Raw genomic sequence first — 18,441 nt, 5'->3', positions numbered from 1 at the left:
AGGTGTAGAACCATCTACTGGAGTGTAGGAGGCCTTTCATGTGCCCCATCCCTGAAGAAAACTTATTCTCCTTCACACAGTAGCCAATAGCAAGGGTGCAGGCCTTTCATGAACCCCTTCTCACCCATGCTGGGATTTTGCCAGGCTTGATCTTGTTCAGGTCTTGTGCAATTGCTATGACTTGACATACACAAGGGCCTAACAGACATCTATATTCCACCTAAACACTAAAGAGATACACATTCTTCTTAGCAGCCCATGGAATTTTCTTTAAAACTGACCAGATGTTAGGACAAAAAGTCTCAATAAATTTAGGAAAATCAAAATCATATCCTGTATTCTATCTAACCAAAATGGAATAAAGCAAGATCTCAAAAATAACAGAAGCCACAGAAAGCTCACAAACTCATGGAAACTAAACAGCACAGTACTAGATGGTAACCAGGGCAAGAAGAAATCAAGGAGGATATTTAAAAATCCATACAATTGAATGAAAATGAAAATACAACATCCAAAAATCCATGAAACACAATGAAGGCAGACCTAAGAGGAAGACTTACAATCCTGAAAAATTAGAGCTCTCAAATGAATAGTTTAATGATGAACTTGAAGGCCCTGGAAAAACAAAAACAAACACCGCACACAAAACAGTACTAGGAAGAGGTACCAAAAAAATCAGGGCTCAAATTAATGAAAAAAAGAAAATAGAGTTGGTTATTTGAAAGATTAACAAGATGGACAAAGCTCTAGTGAAATTAACAAAATTAGAGATGAAAAGGGAGACATCATAACAGACATTGAGGAAACCTGGGGGAAGCAAAAGGACAGACTTTAAAAAAAAAAATATTGGGGGCTGGAGAGATGGCTCAGTGGTTAAGAGCACTAACTGCTCTTCCAGAGGCCCTGGGTTCAATTTCCAGCATCTGCATTGCAGCTCACAACTGTCTGTAACTGCAGTTCCAGGGGACCCGGCACCCATGGCAAAACACCAATGCACATAAACAAACAAACAAACAAAATGTTCTACTAAGTTTTATTTTAAAGCAGTAGAAACTTTAAAAACACAGCGCTCTTCCACAACTAAGAGTATACCACTCTACAGCAGACATTCAAACAGAAACACACACCATTACTTTGTACTCAAACCAGAACACAATGCACCGTACTCCATGCACTTTTCTTTAAGGAACTGCACGCCAGGCTGTCAGAAGCACAAGTGAGACAGTGAGCTGTGCCTGCCAGTGGTGGTTGTTTTGCAATGCCCACATCATTTCTGGAACATGCCACTTTCATGGTACATTGATATAGAAAGTCTTAGAAAAACCAAATTATTTCGAGTAGCCCTTTTAGTCCTCAAGGTGAGACCAATGTGGTAACTCTCATGAAGCCATGTGGAGCCACATAGGCAGGGACTTGCTAAAGCCAGATGCTCCCTAAGGAAGAGCAAGTCGCTTGTCACGAAGCCTGGCTGCCTCTTGGCTTTCTAACTCACGTCTTGTTGCTGTGCCTCTCTTCACCACTAAAGTCACACTCATCTGTAACTCACGCTTTCGAAATCCCCTTCTTCCAAGAAGTCCCCCAGACTTGTTGGAAGCTGTCTCTGAGCTCCCTCATTTGGGTATGGGGATTTTATGCCACTCTTCTCCACTCTCTGTGCCATCAAAGTGTTCACATGCTCTGAGCCGTGGCCCCAGTGAAGGACGACAAAAACTCTGCTGGACTGGGAGGAACAAGTGGGTTGTGGTGAAGCTCAGGGCCAGGAAACGAGAAGGTTGTAAGTGCAGGCGTGTGTCCCCAGCCACCTCCCAGCCTTAGAGTCTCAGGAGGAACTCGCCCCTCGCTAGGCCTGCCTGAGGCCGTCCTAACCAGTGTCTGGGATGGAGTCACTTAGTGTCCACAAACATAGTATAAACAATAATAATAAACAATAAACTCAATAATTTTCAATATAAAAATTAGAAATAAACACACAGTATAAAACAGAGAACTCAACATTTTATTTTGAATATTAAAATTAGAAATATAAACAATTACAGAGTTAATAAAAGTGTTGAAGAAAAGACACTTAGATTTGAGTATTGAATTTATTAAGTATTTAAAATAATAAATCATTCCATACTTCCATTTTGGGATTGAGTTTGGTTAAGCTACCTATAATACTGGTGTACCAAGAGACACTGCTGTATACACGTATCAGCCTTACCAACACACATGCGAATGATTACGTCTGTGGCAGACACTCACTGACCTCAATCCTCCATATTGTGCGCACACTGTGCTCTGAATTATGCGAACTAAGAGTGACGATGACTTCTGTCTTCTGAAAGAGAGGCTCCTACACTATCCCTGCGTCATTTTGAAAAGTGAAGTACAACTGAAGCCAAGGGTAGGATGGAGTGAGGTGAAAGAGCCGCTTGCAGGTCACAGTGACCCGAATCTACTCTGCAGGCCGTCAGCAGTGAGTCACTGCTCAATGCTTGGTGACCTGAGGGCACCTCAAATCTTTACAAAACAGCCTGTGTCTTTCCAGCTAGGGAGCAAGACACTCCAAGGGTGGGAAGTAGCAGAAAGGAGTGGCCTGCTGAGGGGAAGGAGTGCCGCCTTCCCCAGGAGCTGCCTTTGTCTTTAGGTTGCAGTGTAGACCACAAGGCTTCCACAGGGCCTGTGGGTATGACAGGGCCTCTACGTGCAGGTCCTGTGAGCCCTCACCACACTAGTGCACACCGACAGATCAACTTCAGTGTGTAGCACTAAGAAAATTAAAGTCAGACTATAAAGTTCAGATCATTTATGGCCATCTGCATCACAAATTATCCAAAATTTAACATTTTTTATATGTAGATCGTATATTTTTCTAAAAAACAAAAGCAAAACAAACCTAGGAACCTTAGAGCGAGTTGTATGAAACGATGACTTTTAGGTTTTGGGCACAGCTCCAAAGCTGTGACTTTAAATCTCTTCTCGAATGTCTCGCCTGGACTGGAGATTGCCAACACTGAGGCAGTAAACAGGTGCTTAGAACTGCATTCATTTACACCATGGGCCACTCCAGAACACTCTAGAGAAGTCCCCTGAAGCTCACACCATACAACATTTAGCCAAGAAAAAACATTTAGAAGAGTATGCTATGTAGCCTTACAGGACCAAAGCTAATAACAATAAGAACTGTTTGTGCACATTTAAGATAGGGTTGTTTAAATAGGCCTTAATTAAATATCCACCAACATCTTTCTGTGCCACCATAAAGGGGAAAAGAGAAATTAAACGCAGTGCTTGGACATGGGCTAGCCCTCCGGCACAGGAAGAGGACGGTCTCACACTGGCTGTCTCTGGATGCTCTTCCTCCACAGGCAGCTATGTTTTCATCATGGTGGGGGATGCAGCTTGGAAACAGGCGAGCTGCAAGTGCATACTGCTCTTGAACTTGTTGAGTAGCTCTTCTAGTAACCTAAAGGGAGGAGACAGCTTAACATTCTGACAGTACAGGTCTGTGCTAGCTGTATGCCAACTGGATACAAACTATAGTCATGAGAGGAGGGAACCTCAATGCGAAAATGCTGTCAGAAGTAGGCAAGCCTGTAAAACATTTTCTAAATTACTGATGGAGGAAGGCCTTACCCACTGTGGTGCTATCCCTGGGCTGGTGGTCCTGGGTTCTGTAAGAAAGCAGGCTGAGCAAGCCATGAGGAGCAAGCAAGTAAGCAGCACCGCTCCATGGCCTCTGAATCAGCTCCTGCCTCCGGGTTTCTACTCCACATGAGTTCCTGCCCTGATTTCAATGATGAACAATGGTGTAAAATTATACGACAAATAAACCCTTCCCCCCACATTGCTCATAGTCATGTGTTTCATCATAGCAATAGTAACTCTAACTCAGAAAAGGGGTTGTCTTAGTTTGCTTTTCTGGTACTATGATGTAACACCACGGCCAAAAGTAACTTGGAGAGATTAATCTTGATTACAGGTTACAGGTCCACCCTCATCTGGGGAACCAAGGCAGAAACTCAAGGCAGGAGTTTGGAGAAGAAAGCACAGAGGGATGGTGTTTACTGGTTTGATGTCAGGCCCCCAGGAAGCCACCTTTCTTACACAGGCCTGGCCCACCTGCCTAGGGACGGTGCAGTTCACAGTGGACATCCATCAACAATCAAGAAAATGCCTCTCAGACAGGCTATGGGCCAATGTGGTAGGGGCAATTGCTCAACAGAGGTCCTGCTTTCCTCGGCTGTCAAGTTGACAATGAAGAATAGCCAGCACGCTAGCTTAGCAACTCAGCAAATATGTAGGGAGCTGGGGCCCAGGTCTGAAGTCATTGTCTATGGGGTCTTAATCAGTAGCAGAAATATCTCAACCAAAAAGAAAGGGGCTGCTCAAAGAATACAATAATATACAAGTCTATGTTTTTCTTCAGTTATTCTCTTGATACTCCTTCTCTAGAGTCCTTCCCAGAACAGGATAATGCTTAGGCCTACTCTCTAATAATTACTCTAACAATCAAGAAAAACTAAATCTTACTTTTTGTTTTCAGTTCTATGACTGTCAGCAAGCACACAGCGTAGGACGGTTCCAGGGACACGGCTTTCTTTCACTCTACTCATTAAAATTTTCATTTCACTTTATTTATTATCATTGCCTGTGTTGGGGGTGGGCCTGCACGCCACAGCACACATGTGGAAATGAGAGATAACTCTGTGGAGTCAGTTCTCTCCTACCTATACGAGGTCGCCGTGGACTGAACTCAGGTCACAAGGCTTGCAGCACCCGCGCCAACTGCCTTTACCTAACTGAGTCGTCTCATTGACTGCTTTTTTTTATTTAATTTTGAGACAGACTCTCAGTTTATAATGTAGATTACTCCAGATATTTAAACAAAACATATTATTACCATTTATTATCATTCTGAGGGAAAGATACACACACAGGCTGGAGGACAGCTCATAGAGCTGACGTCTCCCCTCTCTTTCTATGGACTCTGCACACAGAGCTTAGATCAGCTTCCATGGTAGGTATTTTAACTGCTGAACCATCCTGTCCTAGACCCTGCACTCTGTTTGCTCCCGAGTACTGACGCTACAGGCACACAAGCCCTGACACACAACAGCATTTCGCTCCAACAACCGATTACTGGTTGTTCTCAATATGTTCAAATGCACTAGCCTTTTGAAACACGTTTCATGTATTAAGGATAGTGGTGACTATTTTTTAATCTTTTATTTTAAAGAAACAAGAAGGTCTTGGAATGAATTCCGAAACAAAAACAAAGTAGGGAATGGAAGCAGGGTATTCTGTGGTGTGGGCCACTGTTCTGCTGCTTGCCTGCCACACGCAAGGGTCTGAACTGGGGTCACACATTCAGGAAGGCTGGTTTGCCCCCTTTTCTCCCAAGCTCAGTCACCCTTCATGACTACTGCTGGTCCAGGCACTTTCTCCACACAGCAGGCCTCTGGGCTTGTCCACAGAGCCCGGCACTGTGTGTTTTCCCCAAGCAAAGGCAGGTGGACTTTTACTAGGAACGGTGACAGAGCAAAGAGCTACAGGGTCTCCACGGCCTAAGCTGAGGCTAGACTGGACATTTACAAAAGATGCATGGCCTAGACTTCCCCTCAGGTCACAATTTCCTGATACACGAAGTTTAAATTGAGGCCATGCTCATTAATGTAGCAATGCCAGAGCTGTTCTGTGCCATGTTTGCAACTTGTCTAATGGTGGGTTTATAGACGTAAAAGCCAGTGGATGTCCTGATCTCTCTTCTTCACACAGAAGTTGCTGACTAAGTCAAACGGCTTTCCTAGATTCTCTGTACTTGTCACTTAAAGCTGTAAGCCAAACCTAAAAGACAGAATTCATCCTGTCACTTGGAAGATAAGCGAGGCCTGGGTAGCCTAGCATACCATATTCCAGGTTAGCCTGCACTCTCCTAACACCTGAGCGAACCTCTCAAAGAATCTTCAGACACTTTGGCTACCAGAGCTTGTGCAGTTCAGCCAGTGGGCTCAGAAGAGCACCCAGAACTTACTTTTTGTCTGTGCCACTTGCAAGTTGAGGCAGGGCTTCCAGGGCCTGTTTAAAACTAGATCTGAAACACAAAAAGCACACCAGTCAGATAGCCCACAGTTCTGAGCAGCCTGTTAGGAGATCACTGTAAACATGCCCAAGCTCATTTTAGATATAGAGACACTAATGGAGGCCAGTGATGTCAGCAGAGAGGACTGAGAAAAAGTAAAAGTGAAAAACAACAGGAAAAGAAAAAGGGAAAGTAAGGCTATAGTGAGCAGGCTGGCAGGGCTTCAGGGGCAGGGCCAAAGAGATACAGCCAGGAAGTGGAGCCTGGCCCAGACAAAGGGAGGCTGCTCAGGAGCGCTGAGGCTGGTGTGACTGCGCAGAGCCCAGGGCAGGCGGGAAGGGGGGCAGCTCTAGCTAGACAGCTGTGAGGGCAGTAAGGAGAGGCAGGACAGGTCTAGAACCGTGCTCAGGACAGTCGCAGCGTTGACAGGGCCTGCTTTACAGCTAAGCCTTCTCAAAGTGGACACTGGGGGACAGCTTCTAGTTCTTATTAGAATTAACATAGACAAGAAAGGAAGATGTTTACATGAGAAAGGGAAAATGAACGACCTGAAGAACTACTTACTTAGTAGTTTAGTTTTTCTCAAGTAGAGAGTACCAGACGGATTACTGAGAGGGGTGAGGCTTATATTGGAGAACGTAGAATAATACCTATTGCTTCTGAGAATAGTTTTGAACTTTTCATGTCTTCTACTTTTCTAGTGGAGTTGAAGAAATACATGTAATCACTACTGATCAAGGAGGTCTTCGATCTTGTATGAAAATCGACCAGGACATGAATGTCCGAACCACGTAAACTAAAGGGATGCGAACAGAATGAGAGTCCTAACAGAATCCTAAAGACGCCTCTGGGAATCATCCATTGTCCCTAGTTGAGCAGCTTGTGGGTGGGGACAGTGTCTGTTGGCACATTAGGCTGCCTTTCCCTGTCCACTGGGCTCTCCTCTTTCCTGCGGAAGAGGGAAGTCCCTTCTATCATCTCTACCACATCTTATTCCCCATAGGGCTGGATTAACTGAAACAAACACACTGCTTTATTGTTCTTTGTTGTCAGGACAAAATGATGGTGATGAAAATGAAGGGCATTCTATTATTTGTAGGACACTCACAGCTTTGAGGGTGACCTGACATGCTATGAAGCTCACAATTCTGTGTAGGAGTTCACAGGATGAGTGTCTCTAATATGAAATCCAACGTGCTCCAAAATTTAAAATGTTTAGAGCACCAACAGGATGGGAAGTTCCATATCAAACATTAAATTACTTCTCTTTTTCATTTTATTTTATGTGCAGGGGTGATGTGGGATGCCCTTCTGTAGGCTGTGAATATATCTTATTATCATTGGCTAATGAAGAAGCTGATTTGGTCAACATCCAGGCAGAACAGAGCCAGGGGGAAAATCCAAGCGGAGATACATGGAAAAAGAAGGCAGAGTTGGAGGGATGGACACCATCAAAGGCCACCAAAGGAGAAAGATGTTAGTCAGAGCATTACCAGTAAGCCATGGCTACATGGCAATACATAGGTTAGTAAAAAATCCTGTCTCAAAAAACCAGACAAAAAAGGGCGGTGTAGTTAATTTAAGTTGTAATAGCTAGTTAGTAAAAGTCTGAGCTAATAGGCCAAACATTTTGTAATTAATATTAAACCTCAGAGTGGTTATTCGGGAACTGGTGGGCGGGAGAGAAACCTCTAGTTACACGTGGGTATTTTGCCTGCATGTATGTCTGTATGCCACATGCATGACTAACGGGTGTGGAGGGCAGGAGACGGCATTGGGTTCTCTGGGACTGAGTTGCAGACAGTTTGAGCCACCATGTAAGTTCCGGGACTCAAACCGAGGTCCTCTGGGACATCTGTCAATGTTCTTAACCACGGAGCCACCTCTCCAGGCCTTCAATCATTAAGTGATTAAGAACTGTATTAAATTACCTTTAGTCGTGTGTTTGGATATAACGAAACTTAAATAAATTTCCTTGTTTAGACCTGAGTTCCATCTCCAAGATAACTCTTCATGTATCACACATATTCTAACACACACACACAAAACCTAAAAGTAAATATGCTTCTGTTCCTGGGTATTTTGGATACAGGATACTCAGTTTGTATTATCTTGAACCTAGGTTCCAAAAGGTTAAGTCCAGGGGATAAACAGGCAATATGGATGGACTGGGTACTTCCAATTGTTGTACCACTTTAGGCAGGAAAAGGACTGGTTGGGGAAAAGTGTATTTAAACAATGAACACAGGAACCAACTAGAAATAGTTTGTGGTACACCATGGCAGGAAGGAAGAAGACAATTTTACCTGTTAAGAAAATAATGAGCATTTTCAGCTGCACGGGTGACAACCAGGCTACCGAAGGCCAGAGATGAATGAGCGGTGTCCCGCAGTGTCCTTGTGCTCACAGCACAGAGTGACTTCCCGGGCAATGCTGTGACTGTGGCAAACATTCTGCGCACGTGGGCAGAAGGTCAGCTCACTTCACCTACTGATGTCTCAATAGTAGGAAATCCTGACTTTCATTCAAAACAACTAAAAGTTACCGTCAAATTTCCACTACAAGACTCTGCAAAGAAACCACAGGCTTCCTCTTACGCTGGTATTTACAACACTCAAACTGTCCATCAAGTCTGGTGAAGATTTAATTTTTTTGTCTTTCCTTTTAAAAGAGTATGTCATACTTGGCCATATTATTAAAAAGATTAAGTTATATAAGCAATGAATGAAAAAGATCACATTAAATTTACAATGTGCTCTAAAGAAGTGGCCTTGAGAGTCACTGTCTTGTAGGTTTGTACTTCTGAGTAAAAATTTCTAATGAAATATCAAATTTATTGCAATGCAAATTTATGAGCATCTTTGGTAAGTTATCTGCACAGAGGACACAGTACCTGAGTAAAGCAATCTTGATGTAAAAAGAACTGGGCAGCAACACTCAGCATCTCACCTGCTTTCCGGGGTCAGGTAAATGGCTACGGTGTCTCTCAGAGCACAGATTTCAAGTCTTGCCTAAAGATGGGAAAAAGGTAAGAGTGACAAGCGTCAGTTACCAAGCGACAGCAAGTGCTGAGGAGATGGTCTGAAGCCTGCTGACTGTGGGCCAGGTTGGCCAGAACAACAACACAATGACAACATGCTGGGAAAGACTCTCAAAGAACAGCACTAACATACCAGCGTGCTAACCCTGCTGTCAAAAACGACTCTGTGGGTAGGGGATGGACATACTGCATGAGAATTACCAGCCTACTAGGATTTGCCTTTTAGTTTGGTTGTGTGTGTGTGTGTGTGTGTGTGTGTGTGTGTAGGGGGGGGTATGGAAACACTAGCCTGATTGGCTGGGCTTGCTTCCCGGCACCTACATCCTTTCAGGTATAGTCTCTTTTACAATAAAACCAAGCTCTACAAAGTCAATACCATCTTTGTTAAATTCATGGATGAACTGTGAAAATGATGTTGGAAACAACAACAGTTTGGAAGCCTCATATTTTCTGATTTCAAACATTCACACAGCAAGCATGTCGGTGTGTCTCCACACACGGACAAGCACTGAGCTCATACTGCAGAACGAGAGCCAACCGACTTCAACAAGGGTCCCAATCATTCAAAAGGGAAAACATGCATTCAGTGAACAGAAACAGCACAACTGGAGCTCTACACGAAAGAATGAAGCCCAAGCCACTCTTAACTCAAAACAGACCACAGGCAGACCTAAATGTAAAACCAACTATGGATTATTAACTCGCAGAAGAAACAGCAGTAAGTTTTTCTGACTTCAGCAAGACTTCTAGGAAAATATAGAAAGTACCAGGAATCAAGTGGAAATCAGCTGAACTTCATCAAAGGAAGCACAGCTACTCAGCAGAGATGCCATGGGGAAAGTGAGACCACAGCTCACAGAACAAGATACCTATTCACAGCTAGGACGATGGCCAAAGTCCATAGGGTAGTTTGCTAATGAGTGTTGATAAGGCAAGGGGGTAACAAAAGGCCTTGTTAATGGCTGTCGGGTGGACAGCAGTGTCACTGCTTTGGAAGACACTGTGGTACTTCCGATGATGAGATGATGTGCACCAACACTCTCACTGGGCCACACACCAACCTTTGTTCTTTTTATCTGGAGAGTCTTGCTGAATTGCCAGGCTGCCCTTGAACTCACTGTACAGACCACGTAAACCCTGATTTGCCATCTTCCTGTCTCGGCCTCTGGAGGAGCTGGGACTGCAGGTGTGACCATAATGTCCAGCAGTAGATAATTCTTACTTCAAGTTTCCTAGTCTGAGGTGGGCTGGTCAGAGTGGAATCTGACCACGCACACACGTCTTACGGGATCAGCCAGGAAGATGGGCAGTGTGCGCGCAGAGCTGCAGTGTTGCTCTCTGGAACACTTGCCTGTGTTTGGGGCTACTCCAAATTCTAAACCACAAAGATGGGAAGGTTTGTACTGAAGTGAACAACTTCCATGCTAAAAACCTAGAAAAACTGGGAAGTTTCCTGAAGTTCCATTTCTTCTAGTCTATTCCCTCAACGCCAGTTTGTTCTTTGATGTCATCGACTGTGGTGCTTACTTAAACAGACATGTTACGTTTGCGAGTGGTAACCGCAGCAGGCAGGCCTGATAAGCTTCAACTGCCAGCTGAGAAACTGCGACTATGCTGTTGTAGTGTGTGTGTATGCAAGCACATGTGTGTTTTACTGAAGAGTGAACCTCCAGGGTCTCATACAAGCAAGCACATCTTACACCACAAAACTACACCCACATCCCACCACTGCTTCTTCAAATGCACACCCACTGTCTCAATGCACAGGAAGCTTACAAGCAGGCCCTGTCCCGTGTCCTAACAGATACCTTGCTGAGGAGGAGGAGACAACCAGCGCTGGATGCTCTGGAAAGACATGGAAGGACCGTGGGTCCGTGCTCAAAGAGTTTTATAAAACTCTTGTTCTGTTTTAATGCCTGAAATAGAACCTCTGGGAACTGCAGACAACACACACAGTGTGTACGTGTGTGCATGCACAGTAGGTATATGTGTGTGTGCTGAACAGTAGCTATGGCTTGTGGGTGTGTATGTATGCATGTGTTGTGTGTGTTGTGTGTGTGTGTGTGTCTGTGTGTCTGTGAAATTAGCAGGGGCACTGGAAATACCGGCTGTGTCTACAAGGCAGGTAGTTAACACACCATTGCCTATTTATAAACCAATTTCTCTTGAAACTGAAGGACTGGGTACCTGCAGCGCTCCATTTCTGCTGAAGGAAGACACACACTGCATCAGCCGGCTCAGCTCTTCAGAGACTGCTTCTATCACCCTGGACAGGACCCGGGGCACCAGTTCTTTGGAAACAGTGAACACCTGATGGAAGGTTTGGAATAAGAAACAGCGCATTACACATACTTTTCCTGGCTCCTGTCTGTCAAAACAAAGGCTTCTGTCTGTCAAAACACGGTAATAAGTAAAACAACAAATCATCTAAGTTTTCTAATATAAAAATTAAAAATATCAAAGTTATGAATGGAAGATAAATAAAATTCAGCTTTTAAAATTTATTTTTTGTGTATATATATTTTGCCTCACAGAAGTATGTATACCACATGTATGTCTGGTGCCTGTGGAGCTCAGAAAAGGGCATCAGATCTCCTGAGATTACAGTTACCAGTGGTTATGAGCCACCATACGGGTCTGGGGTCAAACCTTGGCCTTCCATAAGAGCCACAAGTGCTTTTAACTTCTGAGCCACCTCTCCAGTTCCCAGACATACACTTTGGATACATTTACTGATTAATGACAAATACAGCTTTAAAAAAAAAGTATTGCAGATGTTGACTAAAATTTATTTTGAAAATTTTGCTTTTTTTTTTCCCCCTGAGACAGGGTTTCTCTGTAGCGTTGGAGCCTGCCCAGGAACTAGCTCTTGTAGACCAGGCTGGCCTCTAGGTCACAGAGATTTGCCTGTCTCTACCTTCCCAGTGCTGGGATTAAGGGCGTGCACCACTACTGCCCAGAGAAAATTTTATTTTTTTTTAACGTCCCTTTTATAAGAATCAAAATTCCTAAAAGGGATAAAACCTCTGGGTTGGTATTTGCTCAATATAAAAAGATTAAGTGAGCTGGCGCTGGTGTCGTGGTGTGCTTCTGCTGGCCCAGCTGCTCACACAGGGGATAGGGAAGAACTGCAAGCCAGGAGTGTGAGTCTGGCTTGGGCAACACAGGGAGACCCTGTGTCTAGTAAACAAATGAGTTTCATTATATGTAACGATGAACATTCTAGTTCTTTTGTGTGCTAGAAATACATTATTTCTTTTCATCTGACATACAACATTGTTCAATTTTAAACACACACACACACACACACACACACACACATACTTTGGCGTGCATATGGAGGTCAGGAGATCACTTAGAGGAATTGGTTCTCTCTTTCACGGTGTGGATTTTGGGGGTCAAACTCAGTCCATTGGGCTTTGCAATAAGTGCTTTTCTCTTGGTGGTCCTACTTCACATTTTAACCTTTGACAAAGTTATATCTGGAGGTTTAGTATTCACCAATTAAAGTATGTTTTCTCTTTACCTTTGCCTGTTCTCAGTTTGAGGGGCTAGTGTTAATTAAACATTCTTGTCAACACAAACAATTTGAATATTCGGCAAAAATTTTGGCAATTTAAGCTATTATTACAAATGGTAGCCCTGGTGAACTTCTACTTTGGGTTACTGGACTAAAAAGGGACTTGAAAGGCTGATAATTAAATAACCTCACAGCTACTGATAACGGCTAATAGCCAACCTTCAAGATAGAACCAGAGTGACCCTTACAGTCTTTATGTCTGCAGTTCCTTGCTCTCTGCATATAGGGTGCTCCTATCCACCAATCATTTCATTTAATGCTTGAATCTTAAAAGAAACGAACACAAGAATTATCTCATATGTTTAATAAAATTACAGAGATCAATGAGACCAACCCCTGCCAGAGTTAAATCATATAAGATCTTTCTTTCTAGAGAGATGCTCACAAACATCTTCCCTAAGAAGTGCAAAGTTAGGAGGCAACATCACTCCTGTTTCCTCTGATCGCTCTGTTCTTCTGTTTTTGCTGTCCTTATCCCTGTTTTTCCAGATACCATGATGGCCTGCAAACTTCTAGATGGAGAAAGCCATATACACACTTGCCTGGTGCCTACAGCTAAGCGGAGGAGATATCTGACCCTCAGTGTTGTCTTGGCCTTAATTTAGTCTATGGCTTCCCACCATTCTGTGAGCAAACCTTAGAGTGCTGGCCATGAAGCCTGCAATAGACTGAGCTCACTGCATGAAAATACGGCAGCAATGGTGGTTGTGGCACCAATGGTGGTAGCTTGTTTTCCCATGTGCCTTGGAAGAGTGACTCTCACTCCTAGGATGTCTAGTAAGGATGCCTGCATGATGCTTCAGATGTTAACTGTGGGGGACAGCTTGTGTGAACCAAAGGGAAGCAATATCCACACACCCCTAAGCAACACAAGTGATCTACTAGCTTCAGTGTTTAGGCTCATAGAAGACATGTACAATTTCAGAAAACACTAAGTTACACACAGACACACATATGCATAGGCACACACAAAGACACATGCACACACAGAGACAAGCACAAGCACTGCACACAGACACACAACATATGCAGATGCACATACATATGAACATGCACACATATAACCATACCCACGCATCATGCACACAGATGCACATATAAATAACATACATACATGCACACAGACACAGGCACATATACATAAGAAAGCTGAGCTCTCTTTTACTTATATGCCCAAGATACATTCTGAAGGGGGAAAAGAGACCCCTCTAATGAATAATAATCGAATTTGCTTCTTTTTCTTTCTTCCCCCTCAATTACCTACTTTTGTAGGAACAGTTAATGACAGCTTACCTCTGCGTGCACAGCAATTATGTTCACCAACGCTTCTTTTAAATAGTTTCTGACACCTGAAATCAAGATGGGGGAGGGAAAGGCACTCAGTGAAATCCTCAGCCAGCCTCTCCCCTGCAGCATCAGCATGCAACTGCCAGAGTGGTCTGAGGAAAACTGAAAATAACACCATTACTGTCCATTTCCTTCTGAGATAGACCGGTGAGAGGACTATTTCCAGAGAGGGGAAAACAGAACAGTGTGAATGAGAAATTTTCTTTCACTCTTTTTCATTCTTATGACTGTTTGCATGGAGTTTACTATCAGTTGGTCTCAGAACCAAAACTTAAAAATGTCCTCCTATTTCACACACATATCAGAGAATGTGCAGCGGGCAAGAGCGGGGAGCTGGAGTCTGGAAGATGCATGTTGGACGTCCATCACAGCATTACACAGAAGGAAGTTTAGATTCTGAGGAATCACTATTTTTCCTGTGTGTATATGTGTTTATTTGTACCATGACCGTGCAGGTGCCTGCTGAGACTAGAGGGCTAGAGGGCATTAGACCAACTAGAACTGGAGTTATAGGCAGCTGTGAACCACAGGGCATGGATTCTCTGCAAGAGCAGTAAGTGCCCTAAACTGCTGAGCCATCTTTCTAGCCCATGAATGACTTTCAAAGAAGAAAACCTGAAGGTCTGGGAGATCACTCAGTGGGGAAGCACTGGCTGCGCGAGCATGAAGGCTTGAAACCCAAACACCCATGTAAAACCCTGGGCTGAGCAAGGCTTTTTGTGCCTTTAACCTCAGTTCTGTGGGGGTGGAAACGTGAGGATCGCTGGGGTTTCCTGGATGCCAGCCTAGCTCCAGGTACAGTGATAGACTCTGACTCAAGCAAGTAAGGCAAAGAGTGACAGAACAGGATTCATAGGTGTGTGCAACCCCCGTCTATGTGCCCACGTAACCCACTACACACAAGAGAAGCTTGTTACAAAATTAATTAAACCTGATCCTATAAGCAAGTTAAAGATTGGACAAAATAAAGACATCAGACTGTGGGGCCCGAGCTAATTAGCACAGCTCCAGTTGAGAGCAGCACCCAGCTTACGGGTGCAGAGTGTGGTCACAGCGCTCTGACTTTGGTGAGGAAGCCTTCCCACGTGTTGAGCGAGTATAGATTTTGCAGCTCTTCTGCCAGACTGCAGTGAGGATTAACGGTGACCACGCATGCACAGCATTGTGCTCCTTAAGAGGCCACCATGGTGTAAGAAAAACTATGTAAGCAGAAGCAAAGTGTTGTTTCCCTATAACTCCAAAAGACAGCTTTTTTTTTCCTGCAGTAGAATACTCTAGACTGTCTCCTAGAATTAACTACAAAGGCTGAAGGTCACTACTCCCTCAAACTGTCATCCATAACGTGAATATGGACAGACTATGAACTGGAATCAATATTTTCTGGTTGTTCTGAGACAGGATCTTGTGCAGTCCAAGCTGGTCCTGAACTCACTATATAGTCAAGAATGACCTTGAACTTATCCCTCTGATTCCCCTTCCTGAGTGCTGGGATTACAGGTTAACTCCAAGGGAAGGACAGAAGAACACAAGGGATCTACAAAAGTGAAATACACTAACTTGCAGAACAAAGCAATTTCTTCCAGTCAAAGAAGCGCCATGCTACTGAGGTCTCCTGCAGCAGCTGGGCCTTCTCCAGACAGCGCCTTGAGCATCACTCCAGGTATCGGAGCACACCACTCAAAAATTTGGTCACTGTCTGGAGTCCAGGGCAGTCTGTGGCAGACCTGCTCATGTCTACGCATATCTCTGCATACCTGCCTAACATGCACAGGAACTGAAATCGCAAGCCTAGGGAGAGTCTGGTGGTGCTCTGAAGAAGCAAGAGCTAAAACTCAACAGCCTCTGTCCTGTGAAGCCAGGCTCTGTTAGCACCAACGCAGCGTAGATGCCAGCCAGGTGACTGCAATCGTAGGGCAGCTTTACCGTCCTTAACTCTTTGATGCAAAGTGAGAGTGGGGCTGGAGTGCTGACTGCTAAGCCGAAAATTAAAACTCGACTCCAGCCAGGCAGTCATGTGCCCAGTGACCACATACTACCAACTCAGCTTTCCCTCTGGCCCTGACAGGAAAGACATCTGGCAAGAACATTACACTAAGCACCACCACCGAAATACCCCATAGCAGAGACAGCCCTGGATTAGTCAATACAACTCTAAAGATGCAGCTGTGATAGCAAACAGTAGGAATATCAGCAGAAACCGGGCTCCTGTGAGCCCCACTGTAGGTTTTGCATGGATAGAAAAGAAGCCTTAACCTTGGGGAGAGTATTTTATAATTCTTGGAGTTTTTATCTTTATGGCTAGGGAAACAAACCTGCTTCTCTTCACAGAACAACAAAAAACTGCTTCATGGACTATGGGGCACGCTGGAGCAAGGAAGAAACAGACAGCTAGTATGGATGGAAACAGCCCTTCTGCATAAGCGGTCTCAGGCCAGTGAGAGTACAGGCTGATGTTGATCACCCCAGCACAGGGCAACCAGTCCCAGCTGGATCTGCCTATGGCAAAATCCTAATGTCCCAAAGCAATGCATACACTACAGGAATAATGATTACAAAACCAAGCTTCTTAGGATGGGGCATGCCTGCAATCCCAGAACCCAGGCAGCCAAGGCAGAAGAACTGTGAGTTCCAGGGCTACACAGTGAGAAGTTTATAAAAAATATATAAAAATAGAAGAAGAAGAAGAAGAAGAAGAAGAAGAAGAAGAAGAAGAAGAAGAAGAAGAAGAAGAAGAAGAAGAGGAGGAGGAGGAGGAGGAGGAGGAGGAGGAGGAGGAGGAGGAGGGATGGAGGAGGAGGAGGAAGAGGAGGAGGGATGGAGGAGGAACAGGAAGAAAGAAAGAAAAGACAGACAGACAGACAGAAAGAAAGAAAGAAAGAAAGAAAGAAAAAGAAAGAAAGAAAGAAAGAAAGAAAGAAAAAAGAGAAAGGGTTAAAACCTCTCTAATTCGTTTGTCTGCTCTTGGGACTCTTCTTCCTACTGGGTTGTAGTGTTCAATTTTGATATAAAAGTTTTTCATCTTATATTTTATTTTGTCATATTTGGTTGTTATCTCTTAGAAGCCTGTTCTTTTCTAATGAGGGACAGAAGGGAGTAGATCTGAAAGGGAGAGGAGGTGGGGAAGAATTGAGAAGAGTGTCGGAGAGGAATTATAATCAGGATATATTGCATGAGAAAATAATCTATTTTCAATTAAAGAAAAAATGCTCAGAACCCCTCCCCCGACAGGCTTTCTCTTTTCAAAGAGCAATCACTATACTGAACAAGTATCTTCTGCTAGCAAGAGAACTGACATATTTCATCCAAAGGAAGTGACTACAAATATTCATTCATTTGTTAGCAAACATTTCCTGGGATTCTCCTATGTGGTAGACTACTTAGGTAAATGTCTATCAATCAGCCCTTTAAGTGGAACATGCTGGTAATACCAGAAAGATGATCACAAAGATACCAAAAGTTTGGCCATAATTTACTGCTGTTGGTTTTTGTCTATATCACATATAGCAAATTTATACAAGACAGTTATATAAAAGGGTTTTATATTGCCAAGAAAAACCAGTGTAAAAGAATCTATAAATGTGTTTGGTTGCTCTCTTCATTTTATGACACTCTTAGCTGGTTAAACACCAGTACTGGGATAGAGGTAGAAAAAAATCATGGTGAAGGGCCAGCCTAGGTAGCATCTATGTTTGGAAATGGTCAGTCTGCCTCTAGTGACTAGGCGAGCTGGCGTGATTTTCGTCCTGCCCAGCTCCCGCACGGCTAGCTTTACACCTGAAATAACAACACACAAATTGTATTCTTTTAAACACTGCTTGGCCCATTAGCTCTAGCCTCTTACTGGCTAACTGTCACATCTTGATTAACCCATTTCTATTAATGTGTGTAGCACCACGAGATGGTGGCTTATTGGGAAGATTCTAACCTGTGTCCATCTCGGAGAGGAGAGCTATGGCATCTGCCTCACTGCCTTCTTCCTCCCAGAATTCTGTTCTGTCTTCCCTGACTACCTATATTCTGACCTATCAGGCCAAGCAGTTTTCTTTATTAACTAACCAATGAAAGCAACAGATACATAGAAGACCCACCTACATCATCTGCCTGCCCCTTCATGTGGTGGCAAGCAGCTGGCAAATGTGCTTTTTGCTGACTGGGCAAAGGAAAGTACAGTTGGGCTTCCATTTCCAGAGATTCCATGTCCACAGATTCAACCAACAGTCAACGCAGAACATGGAAAGCATCAACACAAACACATTTTCCTGTCATCATTCTCTAATTAAAAGCCTATTACAGTTATCCATGTTCAGCATCATAAGGAATCTAGAGGTGATTGACAGCTAGCAGCTCTGAACCCTTTCACAGGATGGATCAGGCATCTGGAGCACTGGTGTCTGCTGTGGCAGAAAAAGG

General features: G+C 43.9%; 1 protein-coding gene across 3 annotated transcripts in view; it reads right to left on the bottom strand.

Annotated features, from left to right (window-relative positions):
* Positions 1 to 1,975: 1,975 nt before the first annotated feature.
* Positions 1,976 to 18,441, bottom strand: part of Exoc2 (exocyst complex component 2) — a 165,575-nt gene continuing 149,109 nt past the window's right edge. For all 3 annotated transcript variants that reach the window (XM_075969965.1, XM_075969967.1, XM_075969966.1), the window contains exons 24-28: positions 13,978 to 14,033; positions 11,292 to 11,414; positions 9,014 to 9,075; positions 6,017 to 6,076; positions 1,976 to 3,448 (exon numbers count right to left, since the gene is read on the bottom strand). In XM_075969965.1, the coding sequence (XP_075826080.1) occupies positions 3,355 to 3,448; positions 6,017 to 6,076; positions 9,014 to 9,075; positions 11,292 to 11,414; positions 13,978 to 14,033 (395 nt within the window). In that variant the 3' untranslated portion in view covers positions 1,976 to 3,354. The remainder of the gene's footprint in view (positions 3,449 to 6,016; positions 6,077 to 9,013; positions 9,076 to 11,291; positions 11,415 to 13,977; positions 14,034 to 18,441) is intronic.

The sequence above is a fragment of the Microtus pennsylvanicus genome, chromosome 4 (assembly GCF_037038515.1).
Source record: "Microtus pennsylvanicus isolate mMicPen1 chromosome 4, mMicPen1.hap1, whole genome shotgun sequence".
NCBI classification, from domain to species: domain Eukaryota; kingdom Metazoa; phylum Chordata; class Mammalia; order Rodentia; family Cricetidae; genus Microtus; species Microtus pennsylvanicus.
This window is presented reverse-complemented; position numbering and strand designations above follow the sequence as displayed.